The following is a 16,006-nucleotide window of genomic DNA, read 5'->3' on the forward strand; positions in this document are numbered from 1 at the left end:
GATACATGAATATTGTGATACATGCATTTAGTTTCGTATGCTTACTGTACAAAATTAGTAGCCACATTTTTTAGCATTTTATATGTTTTAGGAGTTTTGAATTATAGAGCGATTTTTAATCTTTGCAAAATTATTGGAAAAATATAGGAGCAAGGTTCTCATACCTTTTATAACTACAAAAATGTTGTATGGATTTTTCTCAAGCCATAGTGGAATTTTCAAAGACAGTAATGTTTCATGTAGCAAAACTGGGAAACAAATTCAGAAATATAACTTTTCTTTATTCAATGAAATGTGTTGTCGTATTTATTACTCGGTCGTTCTGTCTATCCACTTGCGTCTTATTGTACTAAGCTTCTTAGTGACAAGGCTCTATAAAACAAATATGTAAACCAAATTAACCTTGATCTTGATTTATTTTACCATGACATGTAGTATTAACGAACAGTGTTCCAAAATCAAAAGGCCAAGATTAGTATTTATATATAACGTCAGTCATCATTCCATCCGACTTACAATATGTAGCAAGTGTTTTAAACGTGTTTATTTTCTTTTTGGCATAGTACCACACGAAGACTTTTGTAAGAAAAAAGATATGATAAAAAATATACACTATATTATTGGTTATAAAATAGTTAATTAATAGATAATAATCAATTGTTGTTGTTTCCTAAAAATTATTGATTAAGAACCTTCGTAATATTTTTTTTATTTTGATGCTTTCATATTTTGAAAGAGGGCTCGATTATCGTGGTCATTTTTAGACTGTTTCGATCCCCTATAAACGAAGAGCTTCTGGGAAAATCTTCAAATTTAAAAGGTTAAAGGCCGAACATTTTACAAACGCTTCCTTTTTTACCTGTACAAACTTCAAAATGATGCCGCTTGTCAATCAAGCTTGAAACAATAGCGCCCGGTCTGACCGACGTGATCGTCCGAGCGTTATCTGGTAAGGTCCGCGGATTTCTGTTTACTAGCAATTAACAACATTATCTTTGATATCTTCCGTCAAGTATTGAAAGAGGGGATGAAAATTGAATTTTTAACATTATCAGTTTTAACATTGTTGATGAAAAATAATTATTCAGTATTTGAAAATACGCAATTTATATTTGAATCATGTTGAATGCATGTGACCTATTAAATTCTACGAAGATGCATGAGCAGCTCCAAAGCACATAACATTTTCGTTTTAAAACAATCTTATGAGCTATTAAAGCTGTATTTACTGGTAATACACTCAACTGGAACTTGTTGCACGAAACCGTTACTTTATGGAAAACGAATTCCATTAGTTGTCGTATAATGGTTGTCTTTACATTCCACATTTCTACTGATCGTAATGTTTTCTTATACAATTATATTTATCAAAATTACCTTCCTAAACAATTTCAAAGGCTAAACACAATGTACCGACTTATATTTTTAAAAGAGAATTAATTTACTGAATTTTAAATGGTACTTTACCCACGTGTGCTTAGAGAAAATTCGGACGACGCGTAACATTTCCGTATAAAATCGCTTCGTATGGTCATTAGAACAATAATATATTCAAACTAAGACCAATTCTGAATAATTATTTATTTTCTATCTATAATTTTGCTTCTTGTGTATAGTGATTAGCAGCGTTCAATTCAATTCTTTATTCTCTCAAGACCAGTTCACTGGTATTTAAGGTTCCATATCAGTATGTACAATTGTACACAGTCAAGGATAACATGTATAGTAGGAGTAATAATCATTATGATGAAAAAAGGTTAAGTTTACCATACAATGGGTTGTTAAGGTTGGTTTCTGGAAGAACAGACTTTGAAAATATTCTTAATAAATCTTGACAAGTTTTTAGTTTTTCTACATTAAAAGTACTCATGAGCTCGGTAAATTTTATATTTGGGTTTTTATAATATCTCTTGGACAAAATCATTTTTCTATCGTTTACAAAATGTGTATATTTTAAAATATAATGAAATTCATCCCCAGTACTATTAGAGCCACACATTGTATATTTTCTTTTCTTTTTTTTTCAATATTATGTCATCTACCTGTTTCTATGGGGAATCGATGATTACATGTTCGCAATTTTGTAAACGTGATCCGTAATTCTGTAGGGTAAAATCAACAAGTACTTTTCTAAATTGAAATTTGTTTTAAAAAATCTATAATTAATACATTTTGGTGAGTTATCTATTATACTTCCCCAATATTGTATAAATTGATTTTGTAATATTTCTTTAACTATTTAACCTTTTAACTCTTTTTATTAAAACAGTTATAACTACAAATTGTTTGATTTCCTATATATGACAACCTGCACGAGTTGAGTATATCATATACACATTTTATCCATGGATGTATAAAAGATCCATATTTGTGACATCTATAAAACTAACAATATATTACATTAGTAAGTTTCAATCGTGGGCTGTCAAAACTTTGCCCAGTACATTATCATTTTAATTTTAACGAAGAGTGACAAGGGATACCTTTCAGTTTCTCCTAGATTTAAGATTAAGAATAAATTTCAAAAATTTTGAATGCACCTTTTCGATAATATATAAGTTTTCGTAACCCCACACTTGGCACGAGTTAAGTAAAATTGGGTCAATGACCTTGTCAGATAGGTCTAAATAGCAATTAATTGGTAGGTTAAAATAACGTATTTTTCTTAAAACACCATATAATGCCTTTGACGCTTGTTCTACTAAATGCTTTTTGGCATTATTAAATTTTCCACTTCTTTATAAAACAATACCCAAATAGCAAAATGATTTTACGTTTTCAATAGTTACTCCTTTATACAAAAATTTACGCTTTGACATTGCACATTTTGTAAAAAAAAAATGAAGATCTTTGTTTTGGCTATATTGACATTAAGTTTCCATCACAGTAATTTGCAAACATATCTAATGATATTTGTAAATCAGACGCAGATTCAGATATCAATCAATGACAGTGTCCTCAGCATAGAAAAGTAGACATAGTTTCAACATAGCAAATAAGTCATCTTGTATTTGGAGAGAAGTAAAACCCTCTATCTGGTTTCTTTATAAATAATCACAGATTGGATGCTTTCTTTACCGCAAAATATAAATGAGGGAACATAAATAAATTGAAGCACTACTAAAGGTATTTTAGATGGCAACATATAAACTACCTAAGCCTACACCACTCTCGTCAAAATAAATTCGACATTGCAGTACTAGAAGATGTTAAAACGGGAAACACTTTGGGTTTTTTTTTTTCAAACTTGATTGGTACCGATAAAACACATTTCTATTTTGTCTTAGATTACTTGATATTACAATGTGCATTCTTATCAAGAGAAACATGTGAATGTACCTTTATTGGTTTAATTTTCAAAAGCATCAAGGATTATATAGTACATATGATGCAATGTGCGGTTAAACTGCTTCAAGAACTTTAAAAACTCGTATGACAAGTTTTTCAGTATATAAGAATATAAGTATGTTTTGCCATAAATTTATCATATATGTTGTAAATAGAAATTATCCCTCAAAAATCGAAAACGTACAGAAATGTACTTTGTAAACGATTATTTTTGCGATATTAAATCCCTTCAGAGTGACAACATGAAACATGAAGTCATTGATACCTGATGTGATCGTTCAGAAGGGAACAAAAACGTTCTCGACAAGATACCTTGTTCCCAGCAGTATTCACAGGTGAGTTAAGCACACCTACGTGTCAAATCCAGGTAACAAAATAGTATGTTTTCCCGTACCACGTACATGCAGCTGTCGTATTGGATTCAATTACTAAAGGGTTAATTGTCTTTTCATACTCTGCTTTGTATAAGTTTTAAAACAATTTGTAGATATGATAATTTTACATACATACAAAACTAACCATTAATTTAATTAATATAACGGCATCTTATTATATTGTATGGTATTGTATCAAAAGAATTTAATTATACATTTGAAATTGTATTTACTGTACACGAATTACATTTTGTTGCGTGTTCTATTTAGCGTTTCTTGGCGGAATGTGGCTTCTGTAAAAATGATGAAGTATATATGATTGTTAACGCAGATTAGAATAATAAAACAAACACAAAAATGCATCATTAATTTTGTGCATAATAGAATACAGTTAATACCATATATTCCGGTTTTTTTTTTTCATACATGACGTCCTTAAAAGCGGGGCTCATTTGAATTTCAAGTATAGATAAGACACCATATACTTTATATCTAGAGGATACAGAATGTTACATGTAATATATTTTCTGATAATAAAACTACAAATATCAAAAGACGGATGCTAGAAATAATGAACCATTTTAATACCTTATAAAAATAACAGTCAAAGAATGTATTAAAGCTATCCAAAACGACAATTTCCGTCCTTGCCTTGTTATAAAATGCAGGTCAACTAATACATTTCAGATATGAAAACATGTTTACCTTTGAAAAAAAAATCATAGTGATTTCAAAAATATTTCATTTCAAACATTCAATAAGTGCATATATCAGTAGTTAACTAATCAGTAATCATATTCTAAATCTATATAATCATAATCCACTTCAGGTTCAACATTAGAGCCAGTATTGTCTTGTGAACTTCGATGGAAATTTATATGGAATTCATTGTCACCATTAGGGTCATGCACATTAATCATTAAAACATTGCTTACTCCGGCCAAATGCTGTGGTCTTTCAATAGTCCCCATTGACACGTATTCGTTTTGCTTGCTTAACTGAGCTCTAGGAATACGCAGGGTACTGTGTGGATGGTTCCACTTGATTGATTTCCGACGGAGTTTTCTTAAAAGAAAAGAAATTTGGTTATAATTTGTTTTACACATGATTTATTGTGGCAACATATTTTTTTCTGAAATATTTTTTGTTGAGTTATACTTCTTAACATTAGTCTATCTAAGAGATAACAATGGCTAGAATAATTTTACTTTGTGAGAAAGAATCAATTATTATAGATATTGTAAACAGCGACATACGCATGTACTGTATTAATATAAGCAAACATAAATAAAACACCTGTTTTTCCAACGGATCGCTAACACTATTAATATGACAACAGCTAGTAGCATACAACCTGACGCTGTGGCTGCATCTGAAAAGAAAATGAAAAGTCCATGTACACGTTGTTTTAAAAATTGTTCATGTATACAACAATGTCCAACAAGAGATGTAAATTATAGGTATTAGCGATATTATCATATATTATAATGCGATGAAAATTTTTTAAGATCTACTTAATAATTTAAAAAATCAAAGCCTGAACCGTTAATTTTCACATCGTGGCCAAGGTCTTGTTGATATACCTTTCAAAACTATAACTAAACACATTAAATTCAAGGAAATTAATAACCATTACAAATTTCCAAATAATCCTTTCTGCGATCAAAATAAAATGCTTGATAACTGGTGATACAAAAATGAAGAGAAACATTGTAGCTACATGTATTTTAAGAGATTATATTATATATGTAATTCAATTTATAAGATATTCATAAATGTCCAGTATCAAATAATTCATGATCTTGCTTTCAATCTAAAAATAAAATTCTTTATATCTTGATAATTAATGTTACACTAAAAAAGTCATTAGTCCCAAAGTAACAGAACGTGAGACGTATCACATAAAAAACCCATACTTACATTCTGTAAATTTCATAAATAGGCTATTTTGAGTTGGCTGTGATACATTCTGGATAGAAACATTTTTCAGTTGTTCATGTACTGTATTAGAAATATTGAACGCAGTGTTCAAACGAACAGTCTTTTGACTAGTAATATAACTAGTCGAAAAATGTGTTGGTTGATTGTTTGTGGCATAAGATGAAGTTGATGAAGATGTTAGTTGATTAGTTGTGAAAAAAGTTGCTGAATGTCTTTGGTGACTAGAAGTATCCGAATATGAAGTCAATGGATTTTTTTGTTGACCAGAAGTAGCAAAATCTGTAGTTAGTGGAGTTGTGATTTGTTGACCAGAAGTAGCAAAATCTGTAGTTAGAGGAGTTGTGATTTGTTGACCAGAAGTAGCAAAATCTGTAGTTAGTGGGGTTGTGATTTGTTGACCAGAAGTAGCTAAATCTGTAGAGAATGGAGTATTTGGTTGACTACTTGTTACGTAATCCGTTTTCATTTGAGTTTTTTGTTGACTATTGGTAGCAGAATCTGTAATGAATGACGTGTTTTGTTGACTAGCGATAGCAGAATTTGTAGTCAATGGAATATTTTGTTGACGAGTGGTAGCAGAATTTGTAGTCAATGGAGTTTTTTGTTGACTAGTGGTAGCAGAATGTGTAGTCAATGACGTATTTTGTTGACTAGTGGTAGCAGAATTTGTAGTCAAAAGAGTTTTTTGTTGACTAGTGGTAGCAGAATGTGTAGTCAATGACGTATTTTGTTGGCTAGTCGTAGCAGAATCTGTAGTTAGTGTAGTTTTTTGTTGACTAGTGGTAGCAGAATTTGTAGTCAATGGAATATTTTGTTGACTAGCGATAGCAGAATTTGTAGTCAAAGAAGTTTTTTGTTGACTAGTGGTAGCAAAATGTGTAGTCAATGACGTGTTTTGTTGGCTAGTCGTAGCAGAATCTGTAGTTAGTGTAGTTTTTTGTTGACTAGTGGTAACAGAATCTGTAGTCAATGACGTATTTTGTTGACTAGTGGTAACAGAATCTGTAGTTAGTGTAGTTTTTTGTTGACTAGACGTAAAAGAATCTGTAGTCAATGTAGTTTTTTGTTGACCAATGGTAGCAGAATCTGTAGTCAATGACGTATTTTGTTGACTAGTGGTAGCAGAATCTGTAGTCAATGGAGTTATTTGCTGACTAGTGGTGGCAGAATTTGTAGTCAATGACGTATTTTGTTGACCAGTGATAGCAGAGTCTGTATTTATTGACGTATTTTGTTGACCAAAGGTAAAAGAACCTGTAGTCAATGACGTATTTGGTTGACTAGTGGTAGCAGAACCTATAGTCAATGTAGTTTTTTGTTGACTAGTGGTAGCAGAATCTGTAGTCAATGGAATATTTTGTTGACTAGTGGTAGCCGATTCTGTAGTCAATGGAATATTTTGTTGACTAGTGGTAGCAGAATCTGTAGTCAATTTAGTTTTTTGTTGACTAGTGGTAACAGAATCTGTAGTAAATGACGTATTTTGTTGATTATTTGAAGAGGAACCTGTAGTCAGTGACGTATTTTGTTGACAAGTGGTAGCAAAATCTCTAGTCAATGGAGTTATTTCCTGACTAGTGGTAGCAGAATCTGTAGTCAATGACCTATTTTGTTGATTAGTGGTAGCAGAATCTGTAGTCAATGGAATATTTTGTTGACTAGCGATAGCAGAATTTGTAGTCAAAGAAGTTTTGTGTTGACTAATGGTAGCATATTCTGTAGTCAATGACGTATTTTGTTGGCTAGTCGTAGCAGAATCTGTAGTTAGTGTAGTTTTTTGTTGACTAGTGGGAACAGAATCTGTAGTCAATGTAGTTTTTTGTTGACTAGTGGTAGCAGAATTTGTAGTCAATAGAGTTTTTTGTTGACTAGTGGTAGCAGAATATGTAGTCAGTGGAATACTTTGTTGACTAGTGATCGCAGAATTTGTAGTCAAAGAAGTTTTTTGTTGACTAGTGGTAGCAGAATCTGTAGTCAATGTAGTTATGTGTTGACTTGAATTTGTTAAATTATCGGAATCTTTATTCGGTTGAGTCACATGCATGTGTTGACTGGAAGTATCAGTTGTTGGTTGCTTTTTTGTAAGAAATGGTGTAATCATTGGATTTATTAGCTGAGTAGTTGTAAACGAAGCTCTGGTTAATATACTTGTTGGTTGATCGGTTGTAACAGAAACGTTTTTCGATGGAATCGTTGATTGACTGATTGTAAGAGACTGGCTTGTTGACAGACTTGTTTCAGTATGAATTGTAACGGTAGCTCTTGTCGGTTGTGTTGTATTAAAAGAAACGTTCCTTGGTTGAGTTGTTGATTGAGCCCCTGTTACAGAAGTATTGTTTGGTAAATTTGTTTGAGAGCTAGTATCAAAAGTTAAATTAAACGTTTTCCAGTTGGATCCATAAGCACAATGCGATAGATGAGCTGCTGTAAAACAAAAGAACAATATAAAGTTACACCTCTCAAACTTTAAACAAACTTTAAAAATGCGATCTGCATGACTGATTTTATTTTAATCTGCTGGATAAATAATACATAACTTCAAATAAATATAATGCGATTGCGTTATGTGTAGTCTGTAATTATTGAAATAGTGATGAAAAGGATGTCGTTTAGAGTTAAAAACCATTAAGCAGGTATCCTTTGGACTTACCCGATTCACATATAAAAGGATGCTTATTATCTAAATCAGTTACGGTCCATGTCCCGTCTCTCAAGACAACTCGCTGCTTTAGTCCAATTGTCTTATTTAAAAAGCCGGGTATGACGAACGAAGCAATTCTTCCGATGAATTTCCGATCTTTAAATAAATACTGTATAAAATTAATCCACTTGTTACTATTATAAATTTATAATATACTACAATTACATGTACAATGTTATGTAGCCTGTTTCCAAAATAACTAAAAGACTGTAACACTTGGAAATAAAATTCTTAAACAAGAGCATATATTTACAGGACGTTTCTTACATTCTGGCCATCTCCACTGGTCGTTAAACTGAAATAAACCAGTCCAAACAGACTGATTATTGATAGATGAAACAAACGGTTCCCGAGAGAGAACATTGGACACAAAACTGTGTTCCTCCTCACTGTCGATGGATAATAAGGTCCCGCTGTAATTCGCCAAACAGAGGCGCTCAGCCTCCATCCAGCTCAAGTGAACATTAACCAAGAAATTATAGGTTTTGTTGAACTGATCGTCTACTAAAACTATGTCACTTTCTCGTTGACAATATAATGCAGCTGAAAGAAAATTCAAAGGTACATGTAATACTAGTATAATTTTTATGACGGTTCGGTTGACAATTTTTGATTGAGAAGAATTTTGATTATTAATTACTCAAACAAAATTAATCAATGATGTGGTGATGAATCGTGGTTATGTAGACATATGATAAAGAATTTATTGAAAATTCCAGAAAATTAAGAATGTAACCACAGAAAATGGATAAAATTAACAAAATCTCTCTCTCTCTCTCTCTCTCTCTCTCTCTCTCTCTCTCTCTCTCTCTCTCTCTCTCTCTCTCTCTCTCTCTTAAATTTATCAAATATAACTTTATTAAATCATCATTCCAACATACCTTCCGTTAAACGAAATAGGGCGATAACAATAAATCCATTAGCTATCTTCATTTTGTCCATCTCTGTTACAATGCTTTGTTTATCTCAGGACCTATGCTATCAATGCTCAAACAATGGCCAGAGTTATCTTAGGGTTCACAGTGTATATTACTGACCGGAAGTACTAAACAAACAAAAATTGGTTTCGATTTCTTTATCATCGACCGACTAGTTAACATTACCACTCTCAATAACAGTACTTCGTCTTTAGCAACCATCCTAGATATCCTTTATATTATACATCTATATGGTAGTATGAATGTTTTAAATTACAAGGTTAAATAAACATGGAATGTAATTATCTTAGGAGTAGAAAAGGGGGTGGAATGATATAGTCCAAAAAGATATCATCCACCGACAATAAAGTATATACATTAGTGGAAATCTTCAAATTGTCAGATTGTTCAATAAGGATTGAGTCAGAGAACTCTTTAATGTGATAGAAAATTTATAAATTTAATTTTATATATTTATACAACGTTATTAAATAAACTTATTTATAATAATTGCATGCATTTGTCATGTTGTAAATTTTGAATTACCGGGTGGCAGTAAATACCAAATTTACAACATGATAACTGTCAACTGTCATCTTGTAAATTTTGTATTTACTGCCACCCGGTAAATTCAAAATTTACAACATGACTCATTGATATTTTTAATTTAGTTGCATTTATGAATATAAATTCATTAATTCACGGTTTTTATTAACATTTTCACCTATAATTGCAGGTCGTTCAGTTGATGGTATATTATCCATTCTTAATGTCCCCCTGTTCCTTAGATGGATAGCTTTCTTTTGAAAATCAATTCAAGTGAGAGATAATTCGTTACAACTTGACCGCGCTGTGCACCACTCAGACCAACAGACAAGATAAAAGACAAGATTCCATGAAAGCATTGATTAAAATGCACTAATATACAATCAGCGCCATTAGGATCAGGCGATCACTCACTTAGTAGACAAGTGCTTTTGTCGCGGTATCTCCACACATGTTTCCGTGATAGGCAGATAATTCGTTATAACAAGGTAATCGATGCTCCTCTGTTACCGGGCACCTCGTCCTGACTGGCGCTGTTCCATTGGAGCCTGCGTGGAACTGGACGCTCCTGAGAAAGGTAGGCCAGGCCGCTGTGTGTAACAGTTTTTTGTTTAATCAGGATATATTTACTAAATGACAAAAATGGAGAGCTTTTACTAGTTAATGCCGCTCATATCTCTGTTCAGTAGAGTGTCATTGCCGGGCATACAGATTCTATGCTACTTGTATAATACAGGTTATTAATTATGAAAGGTTTTAATGAACGGCATCAATAATCTTACCACTGGCTAATGTTGATCATGCATTATGAAGTGCGTACAGTAGTGAACCGAATGTACTGTACACGAGTCTCTATGTAGGACATGAGAGAATGCATAAAAGTTCATTAAGAATTTCTACGAAGAGGGAAACATTTATTGATAAAAATTTGGAATAGTCATTTATGTGTGTGTAAAACATTTATTTAGCGGTATTGTCACATTTTTTCTGATATAAAACTTATAATGCAAAATTAATATTAACAAAGTGTATTAAGGTACACAAAATGTTAACACCTTTTGACATACGTGTAATTTGCTCTGTGGGGATTTTTATCTTTTGGGGTTTTTTTTATTTTGGATTAATTTTTTTTTGGTATCAATTTTTTTGCTGTTACTGTGATTTTGTTGCTATAAGTTTTATTATTTTGTTCTTTTTTTGTTTTTATGTTTAAGTGTAGGTATTGTTTTGTTTTGGTTTGTTTGTTTTTGAATTTTTTTTTTTTTTTGGGGGGGGGGGGGGCTTGGGAGGGGGACTGGTAAATGTAGTAGTAATTAAAATGCTGGATATTGTATAGAAATGATTTTCCCCAACGTGTTGCACTCAATCAGTCACAGCTGTCAGTAGAAACTTGTGGCCGGGCAGGATCTTCGCACCAACTGTTTACGCAGATAGAAGTGAAGCTGGCCATCACAGAGGCAATGAATTTCTGTATCAAAGATTCATCCTCCAACGTTCATTCATCATTATATAATGAATTTTACAGCCATCGCGGGCGAGGTTTTTGATCATGAATAAAACATGGAGCTGTTATTTTTTACAAGATTAAGAGCACCAGTGTCACATGTATCATTCCGGAACTTGCGTTTATGTTCGGTACAATACCAGTTCTTTGTTTCTTAAACTAAATCGAATTGCAACACTGTCGTTATGTTATAGCTGATATGTATTGGCTATCAATGATGGAACTTAGATTGCAAATTTGGTCACCAATCAATAGATTTATTGCAAGCACCATACAGCTACAATGTAGTTTAATATTTCCTTAATGCTGAAATGTTATGTTATGATAATTGAGCACACCATGTTTAGATTTACAACTCTTTCGTAACAATATCTATAACTCGTGTTGACATGAATTGGAGATGCAGTTTCATTTACGCTTCATCTCTTTTCACAAGTTTTTTTTTCATATAAGAACAATATCGCATGAATGCATAGTTTAAAACAAGGAGCTAAAATCAAGTAGCAATAAGATGATTGAGTTAATCTATATTAGTTGATTTCCTCATTTCATTTTTTTTAGAAATGGAGATATACCTCAATGCTACAATGTACAAAAACATAACAGACATAACCATGGCGAACGGAAGTAACCAATCAGAGAGCGACATCGAGGCGGACCCGCTGTTCCGAATTTCCACGCTGATCTGGGTTTACACCTCCCCCATCCTGTTACTTACCGGCACAGTAACAAATACCCTGTCGATATGCGTGCTGCAGAGAAAAGCTCTAACCAAACAGACCACCACATTCTACCTGACCGTTCTATCATTTATCCATCTGTTCGTGCTTTATTTTGGACTAGGAACGGCGTGGCTCAAGCGTGCTTTTGACTTTGACATCCGGCTTCAGTCCGATTGTCTGTGTCAGTTTGTTACGTTCGTCGTGAACGTCTTCCTTAACATGTCCGTATGGACGCTTGTCGCGGTCACTATAGATCGTTGTATTATCGTGTGTCTACCGCATCACTCTCAAACGCTCTGCAGACTCAAGTACGCAAAGTGCACCGTAGCCGCCATCTTTGCTTCAGTTGCTCTAGCAAACATACACATATTTTGGGGAGTGTCATTAAGCAAAACTAGTGATAGTTCCCAAAAGGAGTGTACCCACGGCAACTACTTTAACGAGTTTGTGTTTCCTTGGATTTCTCTGACCGTGGGTTTTCTCCTACCATTTACTACAATGGTCATAACAAACAGTTTTATCGTTCGAGGTGTGTATGCCTCCCAAAAACGCTTGGCTTATCAGTACAGCACGACCTCGGGGGGTAGTTGGAACAAGTTATCAGCCAACAGCGACAGATACCCACCCCACGGAAACAGATCCCCACCCCACAGGGACAAGCTCTCCAGCCTGACCACCATGCTGCTGGCGAGGAACGCCACCTTCCTAATCCTGACCCTGCCCATCATGATATTTCTGATCGTGGAGCCGTACTACGTGTCTGAGGATCAGGACAGCGCCGCGCTCTATCTGACTTGGGCCATCGTCAACATATGTGATTACTCCGATCACGCCATTAACTTCTTCCTTTATTGCCTGGCCGGATCAACTTTCCGTAAAGAGTTACGTAACATGCTGAGGCCTGTGACACGACACACGGCTAGATGACACCCCCCCCCCCCCCCCATTGTCTTCCAAACGTTGATGGCGGAGAGTGAACATAACAAAATCTATAGATATGACCCCCTCCCTTCTGCATCCCAAAATCAATGGCTGAGCAAATAAAGCAAAATTGATAATGGTTATAATCATTAGTCTTGTGTTGCCTCAAGGCCGAGTCCCGGGGGTCCATTATCTTGCCAATCACAGTAGGGTGATCTATGACAAAATTAAAGTCATCCCTCCCGTGGATTATCATCAGTGCTGTTTGAAGGGAGGCATACAGGATGTTTGAATAAAGACTGCAAACAATTCAACAGGATTAACCGATATTTGAACTTAAAAACAATCTGTCTATCAATCTTTCATGAGCTTCAGGCTATTAGTGATATGATAAAATTATGCAAAAAGTTCCCAGTTTGAATTACACTTATTGATTGATTGGTAAGTGGAATAGTAATGACCCTTAATCAGGTCTAGGCAACCTCCGTTTTTGGAGGATAGATTTTATTCTCCAAAATTGGAGGATAGATGTTTGCGCCCCCTGGTGAATCTTCTGAGATGAAGGGCAATTAACTCTGTTTTTACAAAGGGAGTTAACTATGAATAAAATATAATTATTAGACAATAAAAATATCACCTTATTAAGCTTTTAATAATTATATTTATTGATAATATTTAATAAATATTTAAGTTTAAATAATTGCAGGGCTTATTTTAAAGAAAGTATTTTATGTGAAGACTCATATTTTTTTTCAATATTCAGGATAATTGATATCTATAAATGGTATCATTTTGATTAATAAAATTTAACAATGTCTTTTTGTGTGAAGGGGATTAAATTTAAATGATACTTAATAACCTGTGAATTAATTAGAATAAGAGCTACAAAGTTCCTAAGGTATATGCAAACATTTACTTTGTACATGTACAATATAGCAGATCAAGATATCTATTATGTGTCTCTAAACGTGAATGAAGTCATTAATGTTTTAATGAGGAATAAACATCACTATTTTGTGATTTTGATTAAATGAAACAGATGAATAGTCTATGCCATTTGTAAAACTGAACACAGGAAGTACACACTTTCAAAGCATATTGTGAAAATACTATACATAGAATTTCAAATCGCTGCATACAATCATTAGTTTATTTCCTTAACTTTATTTCCCATATGGTCTGGTGCTTGCATTTTTTCATTAAAGATATGCACGAAGCCTTTAAAAATATACCCATGCTATCCTCCAAAAATGGAGGATAATTTCACCCACAATGCAAAGTGACTTTCCATATATGGTTACCGTAAAAATCAGCAGCCATCTTGAAATTGAACTATCCTCCAAAAACGGAGGTTGCCTAGACCTGTTAATCCCGAGTAATCCCGAGTTGTTCCGAGGCTTTTCCGAATGCACTGGCAACCTGGCTTACCGCCCTTATACTAAAAATAGCCAATTTTGTTACAAATAACCAATACAGAAAAAATTGTGTTATTATATATCCTATAGAGGTTGTGAATTAAGAAAACATTGCAATGTGGACTGCTTGAGTTGATAGTACTATCAAGACAGAAGTTGGGTGAATCGACATGCCGGGGCATCATTTATATGGTTCAAGGTTAAATAAAATCTTTTAGAGATACTTAGAATAATTCATTTCAGTAGGATTTCTATGAATATATGTAAATATATCTAGGTATTTGCATAATATAATGAATAGAGTAAGATTGGTTTGACTGGAGCCAATGTTCAATGCACATGTATCTCGATTATTGCTAAAATGAAACTATGTCAATGATTAATATGTTTTACGGTGCTACCGTTCTGGCGAGCGCAGCAAGAATTACACATACCTTGCATCATTGTCAACTTATAGTTTTATTTCGGTATCAACGAACGTCAAAGAATTTTTGCTCTGTAATAAGTATGCCAAAGGTACTAATTTTAATGGTTATGATACATACAGCGCAAACCCCTACCCAGAGAGAGAGAGAGAGAGAGAGAGAGAGAGAGAGAGAGAGAGAGAGAGAGAGAGAGAGCCCGATATATACCTGTTTGTAGGTGTGTAATTTCCCACTTTTAAATTTAATGGTCTGAGTATATGCAATATCTACATAATTTTTTTAACCTGTTTATTTTTTCATTTTATTCCTTTTTTATTTAGTTCAAAATGTCCTATTGTTTATTTCCTCCCTACTCATATACTTACCTGCCTACTGTACATGCATGCACAATTAGCAATGGATCAATATGACAGTAAAGTATGTCTCTTGCTAGTATATATATACAAAATCTCTATATTAAAATAAGATTAAAAACAAATCATTTGTCAATGAGGCAGGTATCGCAGTCTATACTGAAATAGCCACTACACTCATTACAGATGTTTGATCCACCTCTAAATTTTTCGCGGGAAATATAGCGCGAGTGCACTGTGACGTCATCCATGACTTTGTTCGTCTTTGTTTACGTTTCTCGACTCAATACGAAGGTATGGAAGCATGCAACAAATCTTTTGAGTCTCGCCAAAGCATATGCGGTACTCGAAACGTGTCCACCGTGAATTACGAATTAAAAGTCGGCCATTTTTGGCATAGCACCACGGGTGAAAACATTAGAGAGCATTATGGGACGTAGACAAAAATTTTTGTTTGATGAACTGTAGGTTTAGCTCGTTCTTTTTCCCGCGCACACTGGTTCTTAAAGCTCGCTTCGCTCGCCGGCGCTGCGCGCCGGCGATCTGCACTCGCTATTAATTAAATTCAGTCTGCAGATATAAGATGTATTTCCCAATTTACTATGGTAAAATCCATTGTATTCTTCGTCCGTTGTGACGTTTCCCTTATGAATATAAATGTTCATGTACATGTGCTTTTTTTGTTTTTCGATGAACTATAGAGAATTATAATTTAATACTGGAGGGCAAGAGTGTTATTTTAATGATATACATTTGTATCAAGTCCGATTTTTTTTAAAGAAAAGGCTGAACAGTAAATGGATTACCCATCAGACTGTGATGGTTGTCCATCAATTTCA

At 33.7% G+C, this 16,006-nt stretch overlaps 2 protein-coding genes across 2 annotated transcripts; one reads left to right on the forward strand and one right to left on the reverse strand.

Annotated features, from left to right (window-relative positions):
* Window positions 1–3,811: 3,811 nt before the first annotated feature.
* Window positions 3,812–8,818, reverse strand: LOC128181410 (mucin-17-like). Its single transcript, XM_052849809.1, has 5 exons — window positions 8,632–8,818; window positions 8,314–8,460; window positions 5,643–8,087; window positions 5,019–5,094; window positions 3,812–4,787 (listed from the first exon to the last, which is right to left on the reverse strand). The coding sequence occupies exons 1-5, from the start codon at window positions 8,810–8,812 to the stop codon at window positions 4,508–4,510; spliced, it is 3,129 nt and encodes a 1,042-aa protein (XP_052705769.1). The 5' UTR covers window positions 8,813–8,818; the 3' UTR covers window positions 3,812–4,507.
* Window positions 8,819–10,281: 1,463 nt separating this feature from the next.
* LOC128181306 (G-protein coupled estrogen receptor 1-like) lies at window positions 10,282–14,182 on the forward strand. Its single transcript, XM_052849662.1, has 2 exons — window positions 10,282–10,404; window positions 11,893–14,182. Exons 1-2 carry the CDS (start codon window positions 10,323–10,325, stop codon window positions 12,978–12,980), a joined length of 1,170 nt encoding a protein of 389 aa, XP_052705622.1. The 5' UTR covers window positions 10,282–10,322; the 3' UTR covers window positions 12,981–14,182.
* Window positions 14,183–16,006: the final 1,824 nt, after the last annotated feature.

Source organism: Crassostrea angulata, chromosome 4, assembly GCF_025612915.1.
Source record: "Crassostrea angulata isolate pt1a10 chromosome 4, ASM2561291v2, whole genome shotgun sequence".
Classification (NCBI taxonomy): domain Eukaryota; kingdom Metazoa; phylum Mollusca; class Bivalvia; order Ostreida; family Ostreidae; genus Magallana; species Magallana angulata.